This window comes from Nerophis ophidion, linkage group LG14, assembly GCF_033978795.1.
Source record: "Nerophis ophidion isolate RoL-2023_Sa linkage group LG14, RoL_Noph_v1.0, whole genome shotgun sequence".
Taxonomy (NCBI): Eukaryota; Metazoa; Chordata; class Actinopteri; order Syngnathiformes; family Syngnathidae; genus Nerophis; species Nerophis ophidion.
Window position 1 is genome coordinate 32,493,226 of NC_084624.1, and position 19,809 is coordinate 32,513,034.

The 19,809-nt window shown below is 40.4% G+C and overlaps 1 protein-coding gene across 15 annotated transcripts in view; it reads right to left on the reverse strand.

Moving 5' to 3' along the window:
* obscnb (obscurin, cytoskeletal calmodulin and titin-interacting RhoGEF b) overlaps positions 1-19,809 on the reverse strand; it is a 104,146-nt gene that overhangs the window by 76,154 nt on the left and 8,183 nt on the right. For all 15 annotated transcript variants that reach the window (XM_061920448.1, XM_061920458.1, XM_061920453.1 and 12 more), the window contains exons 2-14: positions 17,314-18,385; positions 12,445-12,714; positions 12,110-12,370; positions 9,686-9,991; positions 9,345-9,611; positions 9,156-9,262; positions 7,243-7,411; positions 6,894-7,169; positions 3,831-4,112; positions 3,493-3,768; positions 3,182-3,424; positions 835-1,119; positions 460-741 (exon numbers count right to left, since the gene is read on the reverse strand). In XM_061920448.1, coding sequence (XP_061776432.1) covers positions 460-741; positions 835-1,119; positions 3,182-3,424; positions 3,493-3,768; positions 3,831-4,112; positions 6,894-7,169; positions 7,243-7,411; positions 9,156-9,262; positions 9,345-9,611; positions 9,686-9,991; positions 12,110-12,370; positions 12,445-12,714; positions 17,314-18,376 — 4,087 coding nt within the window. In that variant the 5' untranslated portion in view covers positions 18,377-18,385. The remainder of the gene's footprint in view (positions 1-459; positions 742-834; positions 1,120-3,181; positions 3,425-3,492; positions 3,769-3,830; positions 4,113-6,893; positions 7,170-7,242; positions 7,412-9,155; positions 9,263-9,344; positions 9,612-9,685; positions 9,992-12,109; positions 12,371-12,444; positions 12,715-17,313; positions 18,386-19,809) is intronic.

Sequence of the window (19,809 nt, forward strand, 5' to 3'; positions counted from 1 at the left end):
TTTTTTTTTCCATTGACAGTGAAAATATGATGAGAAAAAAAGATATATATATATATATATATATATACATGTATTTTTTTAAATCTTGAAATATAGGGGTCGTGGTATATATGGGTCAATAGGTGTGTTCCCTTGTTACATCGCGGTTCCTTTACTGCAGCTTTTAAAATACCATTGGGTATTGATTTTATATCATTTTCATGTAAAAACTAAGTTTTAGAATGTATGAAGTGTTTAAAGAGCATAGGAAGTGTTCATAAGTGTGTGGGAAAACTATGTGAAGGGCTTATAAAGACCATTAAAATCATAAAACAGATGGGGATAATAAAAATAATTCCCCTATAGGGTACGAGCCAGGGCATCTGCAGAGCAAATTTAAAGAATGGCCATTGTAAGCGATAAACGTCAAATAATTGTGTGTTTTCCTAAAGCTAAAATAGTGAGATGGATATCTGTTACCTGCCACTTGTATCTTGAATGTCAGCTTCTCAGTTCCAACCACACAGGTGTATTCTCCAGCATCCTCCTTCACCAAACTGTCGATCACAAGGTGTCGACTCTTGCCCTTCGACTCCATGCGTAAAGTCTTGCTCAAAGACAGCAGCTTGCCATCCTTGTACCATTTTACCTCGGTCTTGGACTCCGCCACCTCACAGGTCAGGGTAGCTTTCTGAGAGACAAGAGCTTTCACCTCTTTCTGGATGGACTCCTTGTTGGAGAAGGCCGACTTGGGCTGAACGGCTGTAGTATTAAGGAGAAAGTTAACCACGTTGTTGAGATCTTCAGCATTGTCACAGTTTTTTATTCTTTGTGTTAAAGACCACTATATTGTACCGGCCACTTGTATCCTGAACATCAGCTTCTCACTTCCAGCCTCGCAGATGTACTCCCCAGCATCCTTCTTCTCCACGCTGTCAAAGACCAGCTGGCGACTCTGGCCCTTGGACTCTGCACGTATACTCTTACTGGAGGCCAAAACTTTGCCATCCTTGTACCATTTCACTTCTGTGTTGATGTCGGACACTTCACAGGTAAGGAGCGCTTTCTGGGACAGGGAGGCTATCACCTCTCTCTGATGTGAGTCAGTATTAGAGAAGGCTGCTTTGCTACTTGGAAGATCTGCGAATATAATATTGAAGAGTTACATTAAACTGGGTGCCTTATTTGTTGAATGGATGTCCTTTGCATGGCTAAAACCAGTCAGATATGCCATCCATCCATCCATCCATCCATCATCTTCCGCTTATCCGAGGTTGGGTCGCGGGGGCAGCAGCCTAAGCAGGGAAGCCCAGACTTCCCTCTCCCCAGCCACTACGTCTAGCTCTTCCCAGGGAATCCCGAGGCGTTCCCAGGCCAGCCGGGAGACATAGTCTTCCCAACGTGTCCTGGGTCTTCCCCGTGGCCTCCTACCGGTTGGACGTGGCCTAAACACCTCCCTAGGGAGGCGTTCGGGTGGCATCCTGACCAGATGCCCAAACCACCTCATCTGGCTTCTTTCGATAAGGAGGACCAGCGGCTTTACTTTGAGCTCCTCCCGGATGACAGAGCATCAAGTCAGATATGGCAAATCCCAAAATAGCCGTTAGTGTAAATAGGTATGGGCATAATAATCCATTGGTCAATTATTTAATTGCTAAGAATTTGCTATAATGTGGAACTGATTGACTGTTGATGTACTGTGTATTGAAAGAAGTGTGAGTTCACTACTTGTCTGCACCAGCAGTGGCATTATTGATTCACATTTAGCATGTTTACAGACAAATTAAAAACTTGGGGTGAAAATTGTTTTTGCATCATTTGCAATCAATTAATTACAGCCATATCTAGTGCGCTGTGTTTGTTAATTAAATTAATCTATTTTTTAATCCCTATATTATGCCTGCAACTCCACAAGTTTCCTTTTTTGTGCTTGACTTGTTGGGGGAGTTAAACAATGGTAAGTCACACCCCTAAGTGCTCATTATTTGGCGGTCATCACGTAGTTGGGTGGGTAAAGTGAGGATTGGTGGGTATCAGAGTGTCTGGCGCTCAGCTTCTCGTTTCTTCTCAGCAGCGAGACTCTTCTGAGTGGTTTGTCCAATAAATGTAAAATGTAATTTTCAAAAATGCCCCGACCGCACCATTGACAAAAGTAGAGTGATAATAATTCTTTATAAGAAGTACTTTGCTTGTTCAACCACATAGTTTTGCTGCAGCCACGGCTAATGTTAGCAGCGAATATGTTAGCGATATATCAAGACATAGCATTAACTCATATATATATATATATATATATATATATATATATATATATATATATATGTATATATATATACACATATATATATACATATATATATATGCACATACATACATACATACATACATATATATATATATATATATGTATATATATATATATATATATATATATATATATATATATATATATATATATATATATATATATATATATATATACACACAGTACAGGCCAAACGTTTGGACACACCTTCTCATTTATGCATTTTCTTTTTTTTTTATGACAATTTACATTGTTGATTGTCACTGAAGGCATCAAAACGAATGAACACGTGAAGTTATGTACTTAACAAAAAATGGTGAAATAACTGAAAACATGTTTTAAATTCTAGTTTCTTCACGATAGCCACCCTTTGCTCTTATTGCAGCTTTGCACACTCTTGGCATTCTCTCGATGAACTTCAAGCCCACCTGTGAAGTGAAAACCATTTCAGGTGACTACTTCTTGAAGCTTATTGAGAGAATGCCAAGAGTGTGCAAAGCAGTAATCAGAGCAAAGGGTGACTATTTTGAAGAAACAAGAATATAAAACATGTTTTCAGTTATTTGGCCCTGCGATGAGGTGACGAATTGTCCAGGGTGTACCCCGCCTTCCGCCCGATTGTAGCTGAGATAGGCGCCAGCGCCCCCCGCGACCCCAAAAAGGAAATACGCGGTAGAAAATGGATGGATGGATGGGTTTTCAGTTATTTCACCTTTTTTTGTTGAGGACATAACTCCACATGTGTTTATTCATAGTTTTCATGCCTTCAGTGACAATCTACAGAAAATAGTCATGAAAATAAAGAAAACGCATTGAATGAGAAGGTGTGTCCAAACTTTTATCATGTACTGTATGTAATGGCGAAAGCATTTCCTCCTACTTTGCCCCTTGTCCTACCTGTCACATGGAGTTTAAAGATCAGTTTCTCAGCTCCAGTCTCACAGATGTATTCCCCAGCGTCCTTTTTCTCCACACTGTCAATCACCAGCGTACGAGTCTTGCCTTTCACCTCTGTATGCAGTGTCTTGCCCATGACAAGCAGCTTCCCATCTTTGTACCATTTCCCCTCGGTCTTGGAATCAGCCAACTCGCAGCTCAGCGTGGCTTTCTCTCCTTTGTTGAAGAAGGCTGACGGAGGCTCTGATGGCGTTTAGAGGAAAGAAAATCAGGAGTGAATCACCCAGTTTAATTACCTTAATACATCTTACCAGTCACATGGATTTTAAAAGCTAGCTTCTCTGACCCAGCCTCACAGATGTACTCCCCGGCATCTTTCTGCTCAACACTCTCAATCACTAGCTGGCGACTCTGGCCCTTTGACTCTGCGTGTATTTTCTTGCCAGAGGAGAGCAGCTTTCCATCTTTGTACCATTTAACCTCCTTGTTTGAGTCAGATACTTCACAGCTTAAAGTGGCTCTCTGGGAGAGAGAGGCACTCACTTCTCTATGGACCGATTCCTTGTTGAAGAAGGGCGACTGATCATCTGAAATAAGTTACAGGTCAAAAGTGTAGTAGCTCACCCTTTAGAAAACATTTCATACCTACCATGCACCATTAATTTAAACACCAGCTTCTCTCCTCCAGCTTCGCAGGTGTACTCTCCAGCATCACTCCTCTCCACTTTTTCAATCACTAACAGACGAGTACTGCCATTGACTTCAGAGTAGATCGTCCGGCTGGACGTGAGCAACTTGCTGTCTTTGTACCATTTCACTTCTGTCTTGCTGTCAGACATTGTGCAACTAAGGGTGGCTTTTTGGGAGAGAACAGCCTTTAGTTCCTTTTGCACTGACTCCTTGTTGGAGAAAGCGGGCGGGGCTTGAGTTTCTAACAAGGAGAGAATGTTTCCTGTCACTTGCCATGTTTGGTTGGGGTTAGAGTGTTCCTATGGAAGTGTGAAGGCAGTCGTCCAAACACTGATGTACCAAACAAGCGGGCCAAGAGACCGGATCGCCTTTGCCGGCTTTTAATGCCGATCCCAAATGTTGAACCGCTCTGGCTGACACTGTGTTTATTTTTAGTCCCGCTGCTGATAACGGCCGAACAGCTAATTATGTGTCACCTTACACAGTATGGAGACGCTCCCCTACATGAATAATAATCACATCCATTACGGAATATAAACTACATGTCTTATTATCTTAGCATCATTATCAAGTATTATTATTACTGGAGGACGAGGCAAAACATGTTACATACCAAGAGCAAGCCAGAAGCCAACTGCCAAGCTCATTTTACACAACATCAATAGATAAGTGCTTGGTAAACTTTAAGAAGTGTAAATAGAGCACGAAGCAAGCAGCTATTAACAGGAAATGATCAAGTCTGATTAATACACGTTTAGAGAGAAGTAAATATAAAAACAACTGATGGGCTGTCAGCATTGTTGTTCAATATGTTTAGCTTCTTCCATTTGAATTGGTTAACATTTCTGAGTGTTTCTGAACAATGAGGGCAAAACGAGGGTTGCGCGCTTCACTTCCGGTTCACTCCCTATTGTAGACATTGTGTATGGATTTTCACATCTACTCCTTTCTCCTAAGAGCGCACAGTCTGTAGGTTCCATGTGCATAATTAACTATCGTCGCTGCTCAGACAGCAATGTGTTTATACTGTACAAGTTTAGATTGAGGTATGACATTTATAATGGGGAAAGACTGTATTGTGTTTTGAATTAATGTTAGCTAAGCGATCCAGCAATTAGCGTGCTAGCTGCTTGTCCACGAAACGAGCAAGATCACCGTGAGTTTATCAAAGGGCCGTAATCAATCATGGTGTTACGTTAATTAAATATTTTAACCCTAATACAAACTTTTGTGGATTTTACCGAGGTTAATCATTGTACCACTAATCGAAACATCCATACAAACAACTATTCAAATTCTGGCAAAAAGCCTGCAGAAATGACAAAAGCGAGAGTAAGAGAAAGTGCTAGAAAGAGCCATATCTCTGCTCTGCTTTCTCGCTCCCTTAAAAGTATATTTTTAAAACTTTTTGTGAAATGTATGCCGGTGAATTTTGCAGAAAATAGAAATAATCAACATATTCAGCCCAGTAATCTAAATGTGGTTTAGAATATTTGAGTTATGTCTCACATTATGGCAGAAAGATGCCTAATCGAGTCCTTAGTTTATCTTTATCTTCTTTGCTTAAAGGGGAACATTATCACCAGACCTATGTATGAGTGAATATATATCTTGATGTTGCAGAAAAAAGACCATATCTTTTTTTAACCGAGTTCCGAACTCTAAAAGGGTGAATTTGGCGATTTAAACGACTTTCAATTGATAGCCTGTCGGAGCGATGACCTTTCACCCGTGACGTCACAACATGAAGCAATCCGCCATTTTCTCAATCTTATTACACGCACCAAGTCAAATCACCTCTGTCATTTTTCGTTTTTTCGACTGTTTTCCTGTACCTTGGAGACGTCATGCCTCGTCGGTGTGTTGTCGGAGGGTGTAAAAACACGAACAGAGACGGATTCAAGTTGCACCAGTGGCCAAAAGATGCAAAAGTCCCTCGTTTGTTCTGCACACTTTACCGACGACAGCTATGCTACAACAGAGATGGCAAGAATGTGTGGATATCCTGCGACACTCAAAGCAGATGCATTTCCAACAATAAAGTCAAAGAAATCTGCAATATTGGAAAATAGACCACCACTGACTCTGCCTGAGTGTGTGAGCTATTCAGGGACGATGGCAGTCTGTTCCCGCAAATGAGCGAGGTAAACCCCCTGGATGTCTTGGCTAAGACGTGATTTATGACACTTCTTTTTCTGTCTCATTTTGTCCACCAAACTTATAACGTTGTGCATGAATGCACAAAGGTGAGTTTTGTTGATGTTATTGACTTATGTGGAGCGTGCTAATCAGACATATTTGGTCACGGCATGACTGCAAGCTAATCGATTCTAACATGCTATTTAGGCTAGCTGTATGTACATATTGCATCATTATGCCTCATTTGTAGCTTTATTTGGATCCAGCCTTTCCCTCAACCCACATTTAACGGCAAACAAACACATACCAATCGTTGGTTAGAAGGCAATCGCCGAATTTGTCCTCGCTTCATCCCGTGCCGCTGTCTGTCGTGATATGGCTTAATAACTTGAGTTTCTTCTTCAATTTTGTTTTCGCTACCTGCCTCCACACTCCAACCATCAGTTTCCATACATGCGTAATCTGTTGAATCGCTTACGCCGCTGAAATCCGAGTCTGAATCCGAGCTACTATCGCCATACCTTTCTGTGCTATCCGCCATGTTTGTTTATGGTGGTTTCACGCTGTGACGTCACAGGATAATGGACGGGTGGATATACCGATCGTGAAAACCAGGCACTTTGAAGCCGTTTTTGGGATATCGCATGATGGGTAAAATTTTGAGAAAAACTTCGAAAAATAAAATAAATCACTCGGAACTGATTTTTATAGATTTCAACCCTTCAGAAATTGTGATAATGTGCCCCTTTAAGTCCCATGATAAAAAATAAAGTATGCACCAAGTATATATACTTTTTTATTTTTTGGTACAGACTAGACAGGGTTACCAAACTACAAGTAACTCTGCATATGAAGTGGGTAAAAAAACAAACAAGAGACTTACCTTTAATCTTCACCTGGAATGTGAATTTGTCGGCGCCTGTCTCACAAGTGTATTGACCTTGGTCGCTTTTTTTGGCATTCTTGATGATGAGTTTCCTTAGGGTTCCTTTGGAGATTATGCTCGTTCTTTGGTCCTCAGTGATCTCCACCAGGTCTTTTTTCCACACCACTGTCGTGTTGGCCGGACAAACTTCACAGCTCAGGTCAAGATCTCCTTTCAAGGAGGATAACAGGCCCATGGGACCTCTCGGCTTGTTCAGAAACTTTGGGGGTTCATCTAGAAAGAATGGATATGTACAGTATTTGTATTAGGCAAAGCATTTTATGATGCAGCTCTGAGTGTGGTGTACCTTTAAGAGCAAGCTGCATGGACATTCTGTCGTCGGCGCAAACACACTCATATATGCCCACATCGTCATCTGTAACGTTGTGGACAATGAGGATCCTCCTGCGGTCCATGATCACGCTTTCATACTTCTTGCCCAATTTTACCTCTCGGCCATTTCTCATCCAAATAACCTGTGTGTAGAATTACAAAAGAAAACAAATAAACTTCTGTTATCTAAAATACAATTTAAAAAATATATAATTATGTTCAAATATACCAAAAAGTAATAAAAAAATACATGTAATATTTATTAATTATTTTTTTTTTAGGAAATTACATAGCTGCACAGGTTAGGTTACAGCAGTGCTTCTCAAATAGTGTGGCTGTGTGTGGCCCTGCTTTATCTGTATCATGCATTACTATGCTTGAAATCCTGCTTCGAAAAGCTTTGCACTAAAAAAAATGTGCTCACTGTAGCCATTAATCCTGACATCTTCATTTTGATGAAAAATATCAGCTCAAAATATTCAATTTATTTTTTATTTTGTACATTAAAATATTTTATATATTGTGTTAATGTTGTTGATCAAATTTAATTTATTATTGTGAGAATGTTCAAAAGCATTCACCCATATGGTTTCCTACACCAAAATGAATCCATCTTTTAAACTTCTTCAACTTCTTCTTCTTCTCCAGATATTGGCGCTCTCTACGTTCCACATTTTTCAACCGATACAAACTGTTCCAACTTCAAACTGTTCAGCCCATTCGAGAATTACCGGCTTTTCCTTGACAAATTCCCTAAATTCCCAGATTTCCCAGAATTCCAGGTTTCCCGGGAAATTTTTTCCCATTCAAAAGGAATTGGCCATTTTTCAAACTTCAAACATTTCCACATTTTTCAACTGATTCAAACCATTCCATCTTCAACACCTTCCACCATCCTGGAAATTTTAACTACCTTTTTTCCAAGTTCCAAAAAATTTAAAATTTTTTCCAGAATTCCTAGTTTCCAAAGAATATTTCCACCCTTTTTTCTGGCAACTACTCCTATCACATTTCTCAACCCATTTAAACAGTTCCATCGGCAAAACATTCCTCTTAATCAGGTCAAAAAAACAAAAGTGTTTTTTTTAACTGGAAAAATTTCCGGTTTTCCAGAAATTCCAGGAATTCAATAATACAATTTCTCAATTCAACGTGTTATTACTTCAACATTTCTCGAACGAATTGAAAAATTCCAACACTAAACATTTCAACTCATTCAGACCATTCAAGTGTTTTGCCATTTTTTAAAAAAATCCTACTTTTTCCAAAATTCCAACATTTTTTGTACATTCCAAATGAAATCAATGGGACATTCTTTAAAGTTCCACAACTACCACATTTTTCATCTGATTCAAACAAGCTGTTCCAACTTCAAAATATTCAGCCTATTTGGGAATTGTGTGCTCGACTTCAACAATTCTAAAAGAAATTCCAGGATTTCAGTTCAACTTCAGCATTGGACCATTTACACACAATTCCTTTAGGAATTTCCTCATCTAGTTATTTATTGAGTTTAATCATTTGTATTTTTCAGAACCAAATGGCCCAAATCAGTAAAAATATGTTTGAAGTTAAAATAAGGATTTTATTAATTTTTTTATTTCAGGAAATTTGAAGCACATAAATATTTTCTGTTAAAGAATTGAAAAAGTATATTAAACTTATTCTTTGTTGTAAATGATGCATATTTATTTTGTCCTAATTTGTTTTATTCAATGTCAATAAGGATGCAATATAGAAGCTTTTTTAGACAAACGATACAGCAGAGAGTGTGTGTGTGTGAGGGGGCGCCAAATGTTTTCTTCTTCCTGGTGGGGGGGTGGGGGGGCGTAACAGAAAGTATTTAAGAAGCACTTGGCTACAGTAATGTTAATTACTATCCCAAACCTGTGCATCGTAATCCGACACCTCAGTCGTCATCTGAGCTGTAGCTTGGGCGCTGCAGGTCACCACCTCTAGCTGATTTGACTTATTAACAAACATGACAGTGGGGGCTACAACACACATGTAAAAGAAGAAGGTATTACTTTAAATTTTCATATTCATATTATTTTTACTTTTTAAATTAGTGCATACCTTTTACAGCTAAGATACAACTGCTCTGCGAGCCTCCGCCCACAAACTTGATTTCTGAACCGTTCATGTCCTGAGTCACGTTCCGTATGAGCAGAGTGTGCAAGTTCTTGGAGCGTGTTATGAGGTAGTCGCCTCCACTGCGCAAGAGACGCCCGCTGAGAGACCAGAAGCCTGAGCAAACGGCCGACAGCTCCACTGAGATGGAGAACTCCTCGCCAGACACTGCAGTGCTACTCACGAGGCCTTTCATGATTTCTGCAGTGGGCTCTAAAGCACAACACAACAGCTTAGTGGCTTTCAACACCATTACCTTGTCATGATCAGAGAGCTATCACTCATACCCAGGTAGAAGCTTCCAGGCACTTCAAGGTAGGGACTCTGACCAAAGTCGTTGGTCGCAGAGATGCGGAATTGGTAAGTGGCTTCCTCTATGAAGTTAGAGATCATGATCTCTGTGGACAAAATCGTTTCTCCGGCATTGCATCTCTGCCAGGTCTGAGTTCCAACTTTTCTCCTCTCTACGACGTAGCCCTTGATTGGTACAGGGCGGTCACTGTCAGGAGGAGACCATTGAAGGGTGATGGATGAGTCAGTCTTGTTCTGCACCAAGGCATCAACTGGGGGCTCGGGAGGATGCTTCCTTGCCGCTGGGGGAATTAGAGAAGATACTTAATCAATAGGAGACACTCCATGTAATATGTACCTAAACAATCAACTATGTATGTGTGTGTATATATATGTGTGTGTATATATATGTGTGTGTATATATATATGTATATATGTATATATATATATATATATATATATATATATATATATATATATATATAATGTTGTTGTTTTTTTTATTAAGTGAGAGCATTTTCATGAGCAGAAGGGAAACCTAGAGACCTGACTGCACTTTGCTGTGGATACAAAGAAAATTAGAAACAGCGACTACCCAATAGCTATGAATGTGTAAAAATCAACGGACCGAGGACTAAATAGAGGTAAATGTGAAGTGAAATCAATAAATAAGGAAAAAAATAGCTGTGAATGCTTAGAGGAAACTAAAAACAGGTCATACATATCTGTGGATGTCAAGAAAGATAAATAAAAGGGGACTAAATAGCTGTAAATGCAAAGTAAAATCCAGAAACAGGTCTTAAATAACCGTAAATGTGATGAGAACTCCAAAAACAGGTCTTAAATAGCTATAAACTTGAAGAGAAATCAAGAAACAGGTCCGGAATGGCTGTAAATTAGAAGAGAAATCAATAAACAAGGACTAAATAGCTATGAATGTGACGAGAACTCCAGACAAAGGGACTAAATATTTGTGGATAAGAAAAGATTGAACAGAAATAAAAAACAAGTCTCAACTAGCTATTTTGTGAAGAGAAATGAAGATACACAGGTCTTGAATAGATGCAAATGTGAAGAGAAATCAATAAGCAGGTATTAATTAGTTTTGAACGCAAAGAAAACATCAAGAAACACGGACTAAATAAATCTGAACATGAATATAAATCATGTAACGGGCTTAATCGCTTAAATATGAATATCTTTGAACAGAACTAAACAACGAAAAAGGTGAAGACAAATCAAGAAATGGGCTAAATAGCTTTGAACACAAAAATATATCAAGAAAAAAGGACTAAATAGCTTTGAACACAAAGCGAAATCAAGAAATGGGCTGATTAGCTTTGAACACGAAGCAAAATCAAGACACAGGCAGGAAAACTAACTAGCTTTGAACACAAATACAAATTAGGAACAAACATTCGGTAGCTTTGAAAGCGAAGATAAATCAAGAAACAGAGCCTCATTATCTTTGAACACCAAGAGAAATCAAGACACATGAAGTCATTAGCTTTGATTACAAAGAGAAATCAAGAAACAAAGACTCATAAGCTTTGAAAACAAAGATCAAGAAACAGGGACTCATTAGCGTTAAACATCAAAAGTGATCATAAAACTGGACTCAATAGCTTCAAACAAGAGAAATCATGAAAAGAGGATTCAATATTTTCGAACACAAAGAAAAATCAAGAAACAGGGATTCTATGGCTTTAAAAACAAAGACAAATAAAAAAACAGAGACTAAATAGCGTTGAATTCAAAGAGACATCAAGAAACAGGGACACATTAGCTTTGAACATGAAACAATATGTAATGGAAAACATTTTTGTGCCTTTGTATAAACTGCAGTATTACGGTGAAAAGCACATTTTGACCAGAGAATGACCTTGTCCGCTTGACTCACTGTGAGAGTACCCATCTTATTGCTCATTTTGAAAGTCATTCCAGTTAACAGTGCACCATTTTCTAAAATGTCTGCATCCGCTGTTGTTGTGCCATATCCTCTCTTCCCCTTCCAAACTGCGCTTGCTACCCCATTTCCATCCAGTATTCAATATAAGAAGAGCAAAGCACTCCTTCTTCAGCGCATATTCCTTCCATACTTGCTACGAATGCGACCTGTGCCTTTTGAACTTCTCAAGCTTTTTTAATACATCTAATAGAGACAATTTTGTTTGTCTACTTGATTAGAACATTCCAATTACAAATTCATGAAACCAGGACTAGATAGCTTCAAACAAAAGACAGATAATGAAACCGGGACTAAATATTTTTGAACACAAAGAGAAATCATAAAACTGAAATTAATTGGCTTCGAACACAAAAAATAAATCATTAATACTGTAGCTCCTAACATTAGGACAAATCATGAAACCGGTAGTAAAGGATAAATAATGAAACAGGGACCAGCAAAGCCCAATTACCAGTGACAGAGAATCGAGTGGACGTCTTGCAGTCTCCAGCCACAAATGCCACTTCTCCTGAGTCTTCCGCCTGACACTCTCTAATGGTGAGGGTGTACTGTCTGAGCAGGCAAGCGATGGAAATACGTGAATCCTCCTTAAGTTTTTCGCCATTGCGGGTCCAGTAGACATCAGGGCAGGAACGCTCCAGCTCCACACAGAAGATTACAGTGTCGCTAACGGGAACCACTGTCCTCCGAGGAAGCTTCTTGGTAATGTTGCCTGAGACATTGGATATGATATTTAATAATGTAGGGAATATACTGAAATTTAAGGGAAAAAAACTAAAATCCTACCCAGAACGGTGAGCTCGGCCACAGTGCGGCTGCCCTCCTTCATCTCACAGATGTACACGCCGTCGTCGTTGGTGGTCACGTTGTGTATGGTGAGACGGCGCAGGGTGCCTTGTTCATCCATGCGATACTTGCCGTTTTGCTCCAGACGTGTCTCCTCCATGAACCAGTTGGTCATGTTGCTAATGACCGGCACCTCGCACATCAGCGTAGCCGACGTTTTCTCTTGGACCTCCACATCTTGAAGCTTCCTCCTGAACGGCAGATTTGGCTCTAATATAATAAAGGGAGATCAAACGTTAAAGGTATAATATGGCATACATGTTTTCTTTTTATTTAACTGATCCAAGAAGTACAGTCCACATAATGATCATCTGCAGAACACAGGTAGTCAGCCTTTGCAATATGCATGTATTCTTGTTCTTGTATTTACTCTTTGTTATGTATTATTTCTTATTTAATCTTGAATTTGTTTTACTGTTTTTACACCACAGCACTGATACAGCATGGCTCAAGAAGACAAAAGATATTTACACAAACAGAGACATAAGCAGAGTCTCAATCTTGGTTTTGCTGGACTTGAGCGCTACCATTGACACAGTAGACTATGCTACCTTATTTGGGTAGAAAATTAGTTGGGAATGTCTAGTACTCCTCTTGCTCAGTGGCCTTGTGGTTAGAGTGTCTGCCCTAAGATCGGTAGGTTGTGAGTTCAAACCGAGTCATACCAAAGACTATAAAAATGGGACCATTACCTCCCTGCTTGGCACTCCGGAGGGCTGGAATTGGGAGTTAAATCATCAAAATGATTACTGGGCGTGGCCACCGCTGCTGCTCACTGTTCCCCTCACCTCCCAGGGGGTGGAACAAAGTGATGGGTTGAATGCAGAGAGTAATTTCACCACACCTAGTGTGTGTTTGAATATCAGTGGTACTTTAACTTTAACTTTTAACATAAGTGGTTCAAATCCTATCTCGACCACAGGACATACGTTGTTGGAATTGATAACCCTGCCTCAGACCAAATGGCTATGACCTGTGAGGTTTCTAAGGGGTCAATTCTTGATCCCTCTTTGCTCAATTTGTACATTCTGCCATTTGGAGAGCTCATGCGCAGCTATAATGTGTCCGAATGCAACTATGCAGATGACACTGAAGTGTAACTGACGTCAGGTAAACTTTGGCCTGTAGATTTTTTCACTGCATCAAACTGATCAGCGTGTAGACGCAAACAATTTTCTTCAGCTAAACTCAGACAAAACTGAAATCTTTTTTTTTGGGCCCAAAGAAGCAAAACACGTGTTATCAGTCACTTTGGGAGCCTTTCTCTAAAAATCAATAATTAAATTAAAATGTTTGGTCGAGTAATGGACTCAAACTAGCTTTGACAGTCTTATTAAGTCAATAACTATAGCAGCTTTCTACCACCTAAAAATATTGTCAAAATCAAAGCAGTAATGTATAAAAGTATAAGCGTTTGTCTCGAGCAGACCAGACTACAGCAATATGTAGAGATGTCCGATAATATCGGACTGTCGATATTATCGGCCAATAAATGCTTTAAAATGTACAATTGTAAATTATCGGTATTGGTAACGCCGCTGTGTAAACGAATGTAGGGAGAAGTAGAGCGCGCCAATAAACCTTAAAGGCACTGCCTTTGCGTGCCTGCCTAGTCACATAATATCTACAGCTTTTCACACACACAAGTGAATGCAAAGCATACTTGGTCAACAGCCATACAGGTCACACTGAGGGTGGCCATATAAACAACTTCAACACTGTTACAAATATACGCCACACTGTGAACCCACACCAAACAAGAATGACAAACACATTTTGGGAGAACATCCGCACAGTAACACAACATAAACACAACAGAACAAATACCCAGAACCCTTTGCAACACTGACTCTTCCGGGACACTACAATATACACGCCCCCGCTACCCCCTAACCCCTCCTCCCCCACCTCAACCCTGCGCCCCACCACCTCAACCTCCCCATGCTCTCTCAGGGAGAGCAGGTCTCAAATTCCAAGCTGCTGTTTTGAGGCATGTTAAAAAAAATAATGCTCTTTTTGCCTGCAATAATAAATATGGCAGTGCCATGTTGGCATTTCTTCCATAACTTCAGTTGATTTATTTTGGAAAACCTTGCTACATTGTTTAATGTATCCTGCAGGGCATCACAACAAAATTAGGCATAATAATGTGTTAATTCCACGACTGTATATATCGATATCGGTTGATATTGGAATCGGTAATTAAGAGTTGGACAATATCGGAATATCGGCAAAAAAGCTATTATCGGAAATCTCTAGAAATATGTTTTAATTACTTACAGTATTAACAAAACCCAAAACCAGTGAAGTTGGCTCATTGTGTAAATCGTAAATAAAAACAGTCTACAATGATTTGCAAATCCTTTTCAAATCATATTCAATTGAATAGAGTGCAAAGACAAGATATTTAATGTTCAAACAAGAAACTTAATTTATTTTTGCAAATAATCATTAACTTAAAATTTAATGGCAGCAACACATTGCAAAACAGTTGGGACGGGCATTTTTACCACTGTGTTACATGGCCTTTCCTTTTAACAACACTCGTTTGGGGACTGAGGAGACCAATTTTTTAAGCTTTTCAAGTGGAATTCTTTCCCATTCTTGCTTGATGTACAGCTTGAGTTGTTCAACAGTCCGGGGTCTCCATTGTGGTATTTTATGCTTCATATTGCGCCACGCATTTTCAATGGGAAACGGGTCTCGACTACATGCAGGCCAGTCTAGTACCCACACTCTTTTACTATGAAGCCAGGCTGTTGTAACACGTGGCTTGGCATTGTCTTGCTGAAATAATATGACAATGTTTCTCTGATGGCAACATATGTAGCTCCAAAACCTGTATGTCCCTTTCAGCATTAATGGTGGCTTCACGGACGTGTAAATTACCCATGCCTTGGGCATTAATACACCCCCATACCATCCCAGATGCTGGCTTTTGAACTTTGCACCAAGAACAATCCTGATGGTTCTTTTCCTCTTTGTTCCGGAGGACTCGTCAGACCACAGAACACTTTTGCACTTTGCATCTGGCCATCTTAGATGAGCTCGGGCTCAGCAAAGCCGGCGGCATTTCTGGGTGTTGTTGATTAATGGCTTTTGCTTTACATAGTAGAGTTTTAACTTGTGCTTACAGATGTAGCGACAAACTGTAGTTATTGACAGTGGTTTTCTGAAGTGTTACCGAACCCATGTGGTGATATCCTTTGCACACTGATGTCGCTTTTTGATGCAGATCCGCCTGAGGGATCGAAGTTCCGTTATAACATCGCTTACATGCAGTAATTTGTCCAGATTCTCTGAACCGTTTGATGATATTACAGACCGTAGATAGTGAAATCCCTAAATTCCTTGAAATAGCTCATTGATAAATGTTGTTTTTAAACTGTTCAAAAATGTGCTCACGCATTTGTTCCCTAAAGTAGTGACCCTCGCACTAGACTTGTTTGTGAATGACTTAGCATTTCATGGAAGCTGCTTTTATACCCAATCATGGCACCTACCTGTTCCCTATTAGCCTGTTCACCCGTGGGATGTTCCAAATAAGTGTTTAATGAGCATTCCTCAACTTTCTCAGTCTTTTTTACCACTTGTGCCATCTTTTTTGAAACATGTTGCAAGCATCAAATTCCAATGAACTAATATTTGCAAAAAATAACAAAGTTTTCCAGGTTGAATGTTAAGTATCTTGTTTTTGCAGTCTATTCAATTGAATATAGGTTGAAAAAGATTTACAAATCATTGTATTCTGTTTTTATTTACGATTTACACAATGTGCCCACTTCACTCGTTTTGGGTTTTGTAGATTGCATTTTTTTATTAAGTTATTTTTGTGTGCAAATACATTGTCTACAAAAAAAGAAAACAAATTTAACGAAATACGCAGGTTGTGAACAGACATGGTTACAATTTGATATTTGGTTTTGATAAAGATTTGCCAATTGCTTTAGTTCATGTTGTGCATGATTTTGTTTTAAATACAAACCAAAGCAGTTTATTTTACCATTAGCAGTGCCCTGTGCTCTAGTGGCAAAGCTCTCCTGTCAAAACAAATAAAAATTCACTGTTCAACACAGTACTTGTTCATGCTGCGGCCAATGCCATAGCCTCGTTCCCTCAAGGGACGTTACACTTAACCATAATGCCAACGTGACGGCGACTATGATCTTCTTGTCGCCAGCAGAAAATAGATGCAACCCTACACCTTCTCTCAGAAGACCAGCCATCTTGTGAAAAGCCGTTCACGCCTTTAAGCGTTTAAATGAGGGCTTAAGCGTAGTGATCCATGCACACACTACACAGACATCATGTACAGTAGCTCCTCTGTATCATTATTGTTATTAAAAAATGTTTTATAAAGGTGACAGCTTGACCCTGGAACTGACACCATTTATATCAAAGTTAGGTTTTAAAAAATGACTTGCAAACATCAATAATAGTTAAAATTGCCCAAATGTCACTAGCATTGCCTGTACAGTTAAATGTTTTATGGCCACAGCTTGGCCTTGGAACAGAGACATTTCCAGTGGGAAATTGTGTGGATATCTTCTTTTTACACATGTGTGACAGTTAAAAATTAGATGTTTATGCATGGACTAAATTATTTTTACACTTGTATGACACATCTCAATGAAAAACATAATTGCTTATACAATTATAAAGGTTTTATGATTGACCATGCATCGGGTTAACTCGAATTCCATTAATTCCTAGAGTAAAATTGTACTGTAAATGTAAATAATATACATGGTTGTTCCCTGATAGTGTTCAAAGTACTGACATTTAAAGGTATGCAAAAAATGCACTTACCCTTTACTGTTACCAGCACAGCACTGTAGGTCTGTCCCGCCATATTAGTGGCATTGCAAGTGTAGAAGCCGTTGTCGCTCTGCTTGCAGAATAGGATTTTAAGGATGAAGTTCTCAGCGTAGTCTTCATATATGACGTGGCGGCGGCCCTCGCTGATGTTAGTCCCATCCTTCCTCCAAATGATGTGTGGCTTAGGGTGACCTGTTACAAAGCAGCTCAGTTTGGCGTGCTTGCCCTCAGTGACGGTGCACGTGCGGGTGAACACGCCCTTGGGCAGCTTTGCCAGGACCGACGACCTCACCTCGTGTTCCAAACCGTCACTGATTTTGCCGGAGGAAAAGGAAGATGTGGTGTCCTCTGTGCGAAAAACAGAGATGTCCTTCTTCATTTCTTCTTTGCGCTTTTGGAGGTGAGAGAGGAGGGAGGTGTGGTTGTCGGAGGAGAGCAGGTGGGCGTCCTGAGCGTCTACCACGAGGGCAGCGGAGGCGTGAGCCCGACCCAAGGTGTTCTGGGCCCTACATGTATAGGTGCCGCTGTCCAGGTTGCGTACGCTCTGAATCTTCAAGGTACTGCTGTCGCTGTCGGACACAATCTTGACCCTGTTGGACTCGCCCAGATAGCGTCCGTCCTTCTCCCAGTCAAAGTTGGCTTCAGGGTGGGCTACAACTTTGCAGTGGAAAACGGCATCACCGCCTAAACCTACACGTGCTGAGGAGGCCTTGGTTGTGAACACGGGCGCCCTGGGAGCCAACTCTGTGGGAAGGGCCACTTTTAGGGTCACAGCAGCATAGGCCTCCCCGATGCTGTTTTTGGCCCTGCACAGGTACTGGCCGCTGTCTTCCAACGCCAAGTCATATATGGTGAGACGGTACACTTCACCATCCTCTACGGTCTTAAAGCGACCCCCGGATGTCAGCTTCAGCTTCTCCTTCTCCCAGGTGATGAGCGGTGTGGGGCTGCCTACGATGGTGCAGCTCAGGGTGGTGTCCTTGCCCATGCACACAGAAAAGGCCTTGGGACGGGTGAGGAACCTCGGGGCCCCTCCGAACAAATTCGGATCCATGGTTGGCACCTTTAGTCAAAGAAAAGAATGTTGTTTAAACACAAACCGGGAAAAGTTACAATATTCATTGTAAAAAACCTGCAGCCCCATTAAAATCTATTTTACTTTTTATTGATGTGAAACAATTTTTATACTTTTTTAATCAAACGTGAATTGAATTTGATGCCTGTTATTTACTAAAGCACATTGATGGGGAATAAGTTTTTACTAATTAATTAATAATATAGTTACCTTTTTATAAAGTATTTATTGTGTGCAAAATAACAAATTGAATGCAATTAAAAGAAAATTAAATGTGTTCCTGGCACATCTTTGGCCGGGATTCATCAGGTATACCAGCAGCCCAACCTATTTCTTGAATAAAGGAGACCAAGGACCATGTTCCTCTTTTCTGATTTATAAATGTTGTTCCAATTTTGGACAATCATGTTAAACAATACCAAAGTGTCAACACATAAGATTCATGCATTTGGGTGTGAGCTTGCACGCAGTTTTGGATGCCTCTGTTGGTGGGATTTAGCAGTCTTTTTTTTTAACATTAGGCAAGGTGTGATGTCACAGATTGATGGATGCTCATATGTGGACATTTCTATTAGCAGTATATGCTCTCTGCCATGCCCCTTCTCTGTGCCACCAGTGTTATTCCTTCTTATTTTCTGTTTTGATGCCTATAATATAAAAATACTTGTGTTTATTTGTCCATTACATTTTAGTCATTTCATTAGTAAAGAAGTTGTATTAAACGCTATACTATGATGAAACTCCTCTCTGAGCTGCCACCTTATAGTTAAAGTTAAAGTGCCAATGATTGTCACACACACACTAGGTGTGGTGAAATTTGTCCTCTGCATTTGACCCATCCCCTTGATCATCCCGTGGTAATCCTTAAGTAAGGCTCTGGATGCTGTGGGGCTGTCTTGGTTGACAAGACTCTGCAGCATCGCGTGGACATCGGGGGCGGTACCTCTGGATTGGTGGGGGTCCCTCTCTTTAAGAGGGGGGACCGGAGGGTGTGTTCTAACTACCGTGGGATCACACTCCTCAGCCTTGCCGGTAGGGTTTATTCAGGTGTACTGGAGAGGAGGCTACGTCGGATAGTCGAACCTCGGATTCAGGAGGAACAGTGTGGTTTTCGTCCTGGTCGTGGAACTGTGGACCAGCTCTATACTCTCTGCAGGGTCCTTGAGGGTGCATGGGAGTTTGCCCAGCCAGTCTACATGTGCTTTGTGTACTTGGAGAAGGCATTCGACCGTGTCCCTCGGGAAGTCCTGTGGAGAGTGCTCAGTGAGAATGGGGTACTGGACTGTCTGATTGTGGCGGTTTGCTCCCTGTACGATCAGTGTCAGAGCTTGGTCCGCATTGCCGGCAGTAAGTCGGACACGTTTACAGTGGGGGTTGGACTCCGCCAAGGCTGTTCTTTGTCACCGATTCTG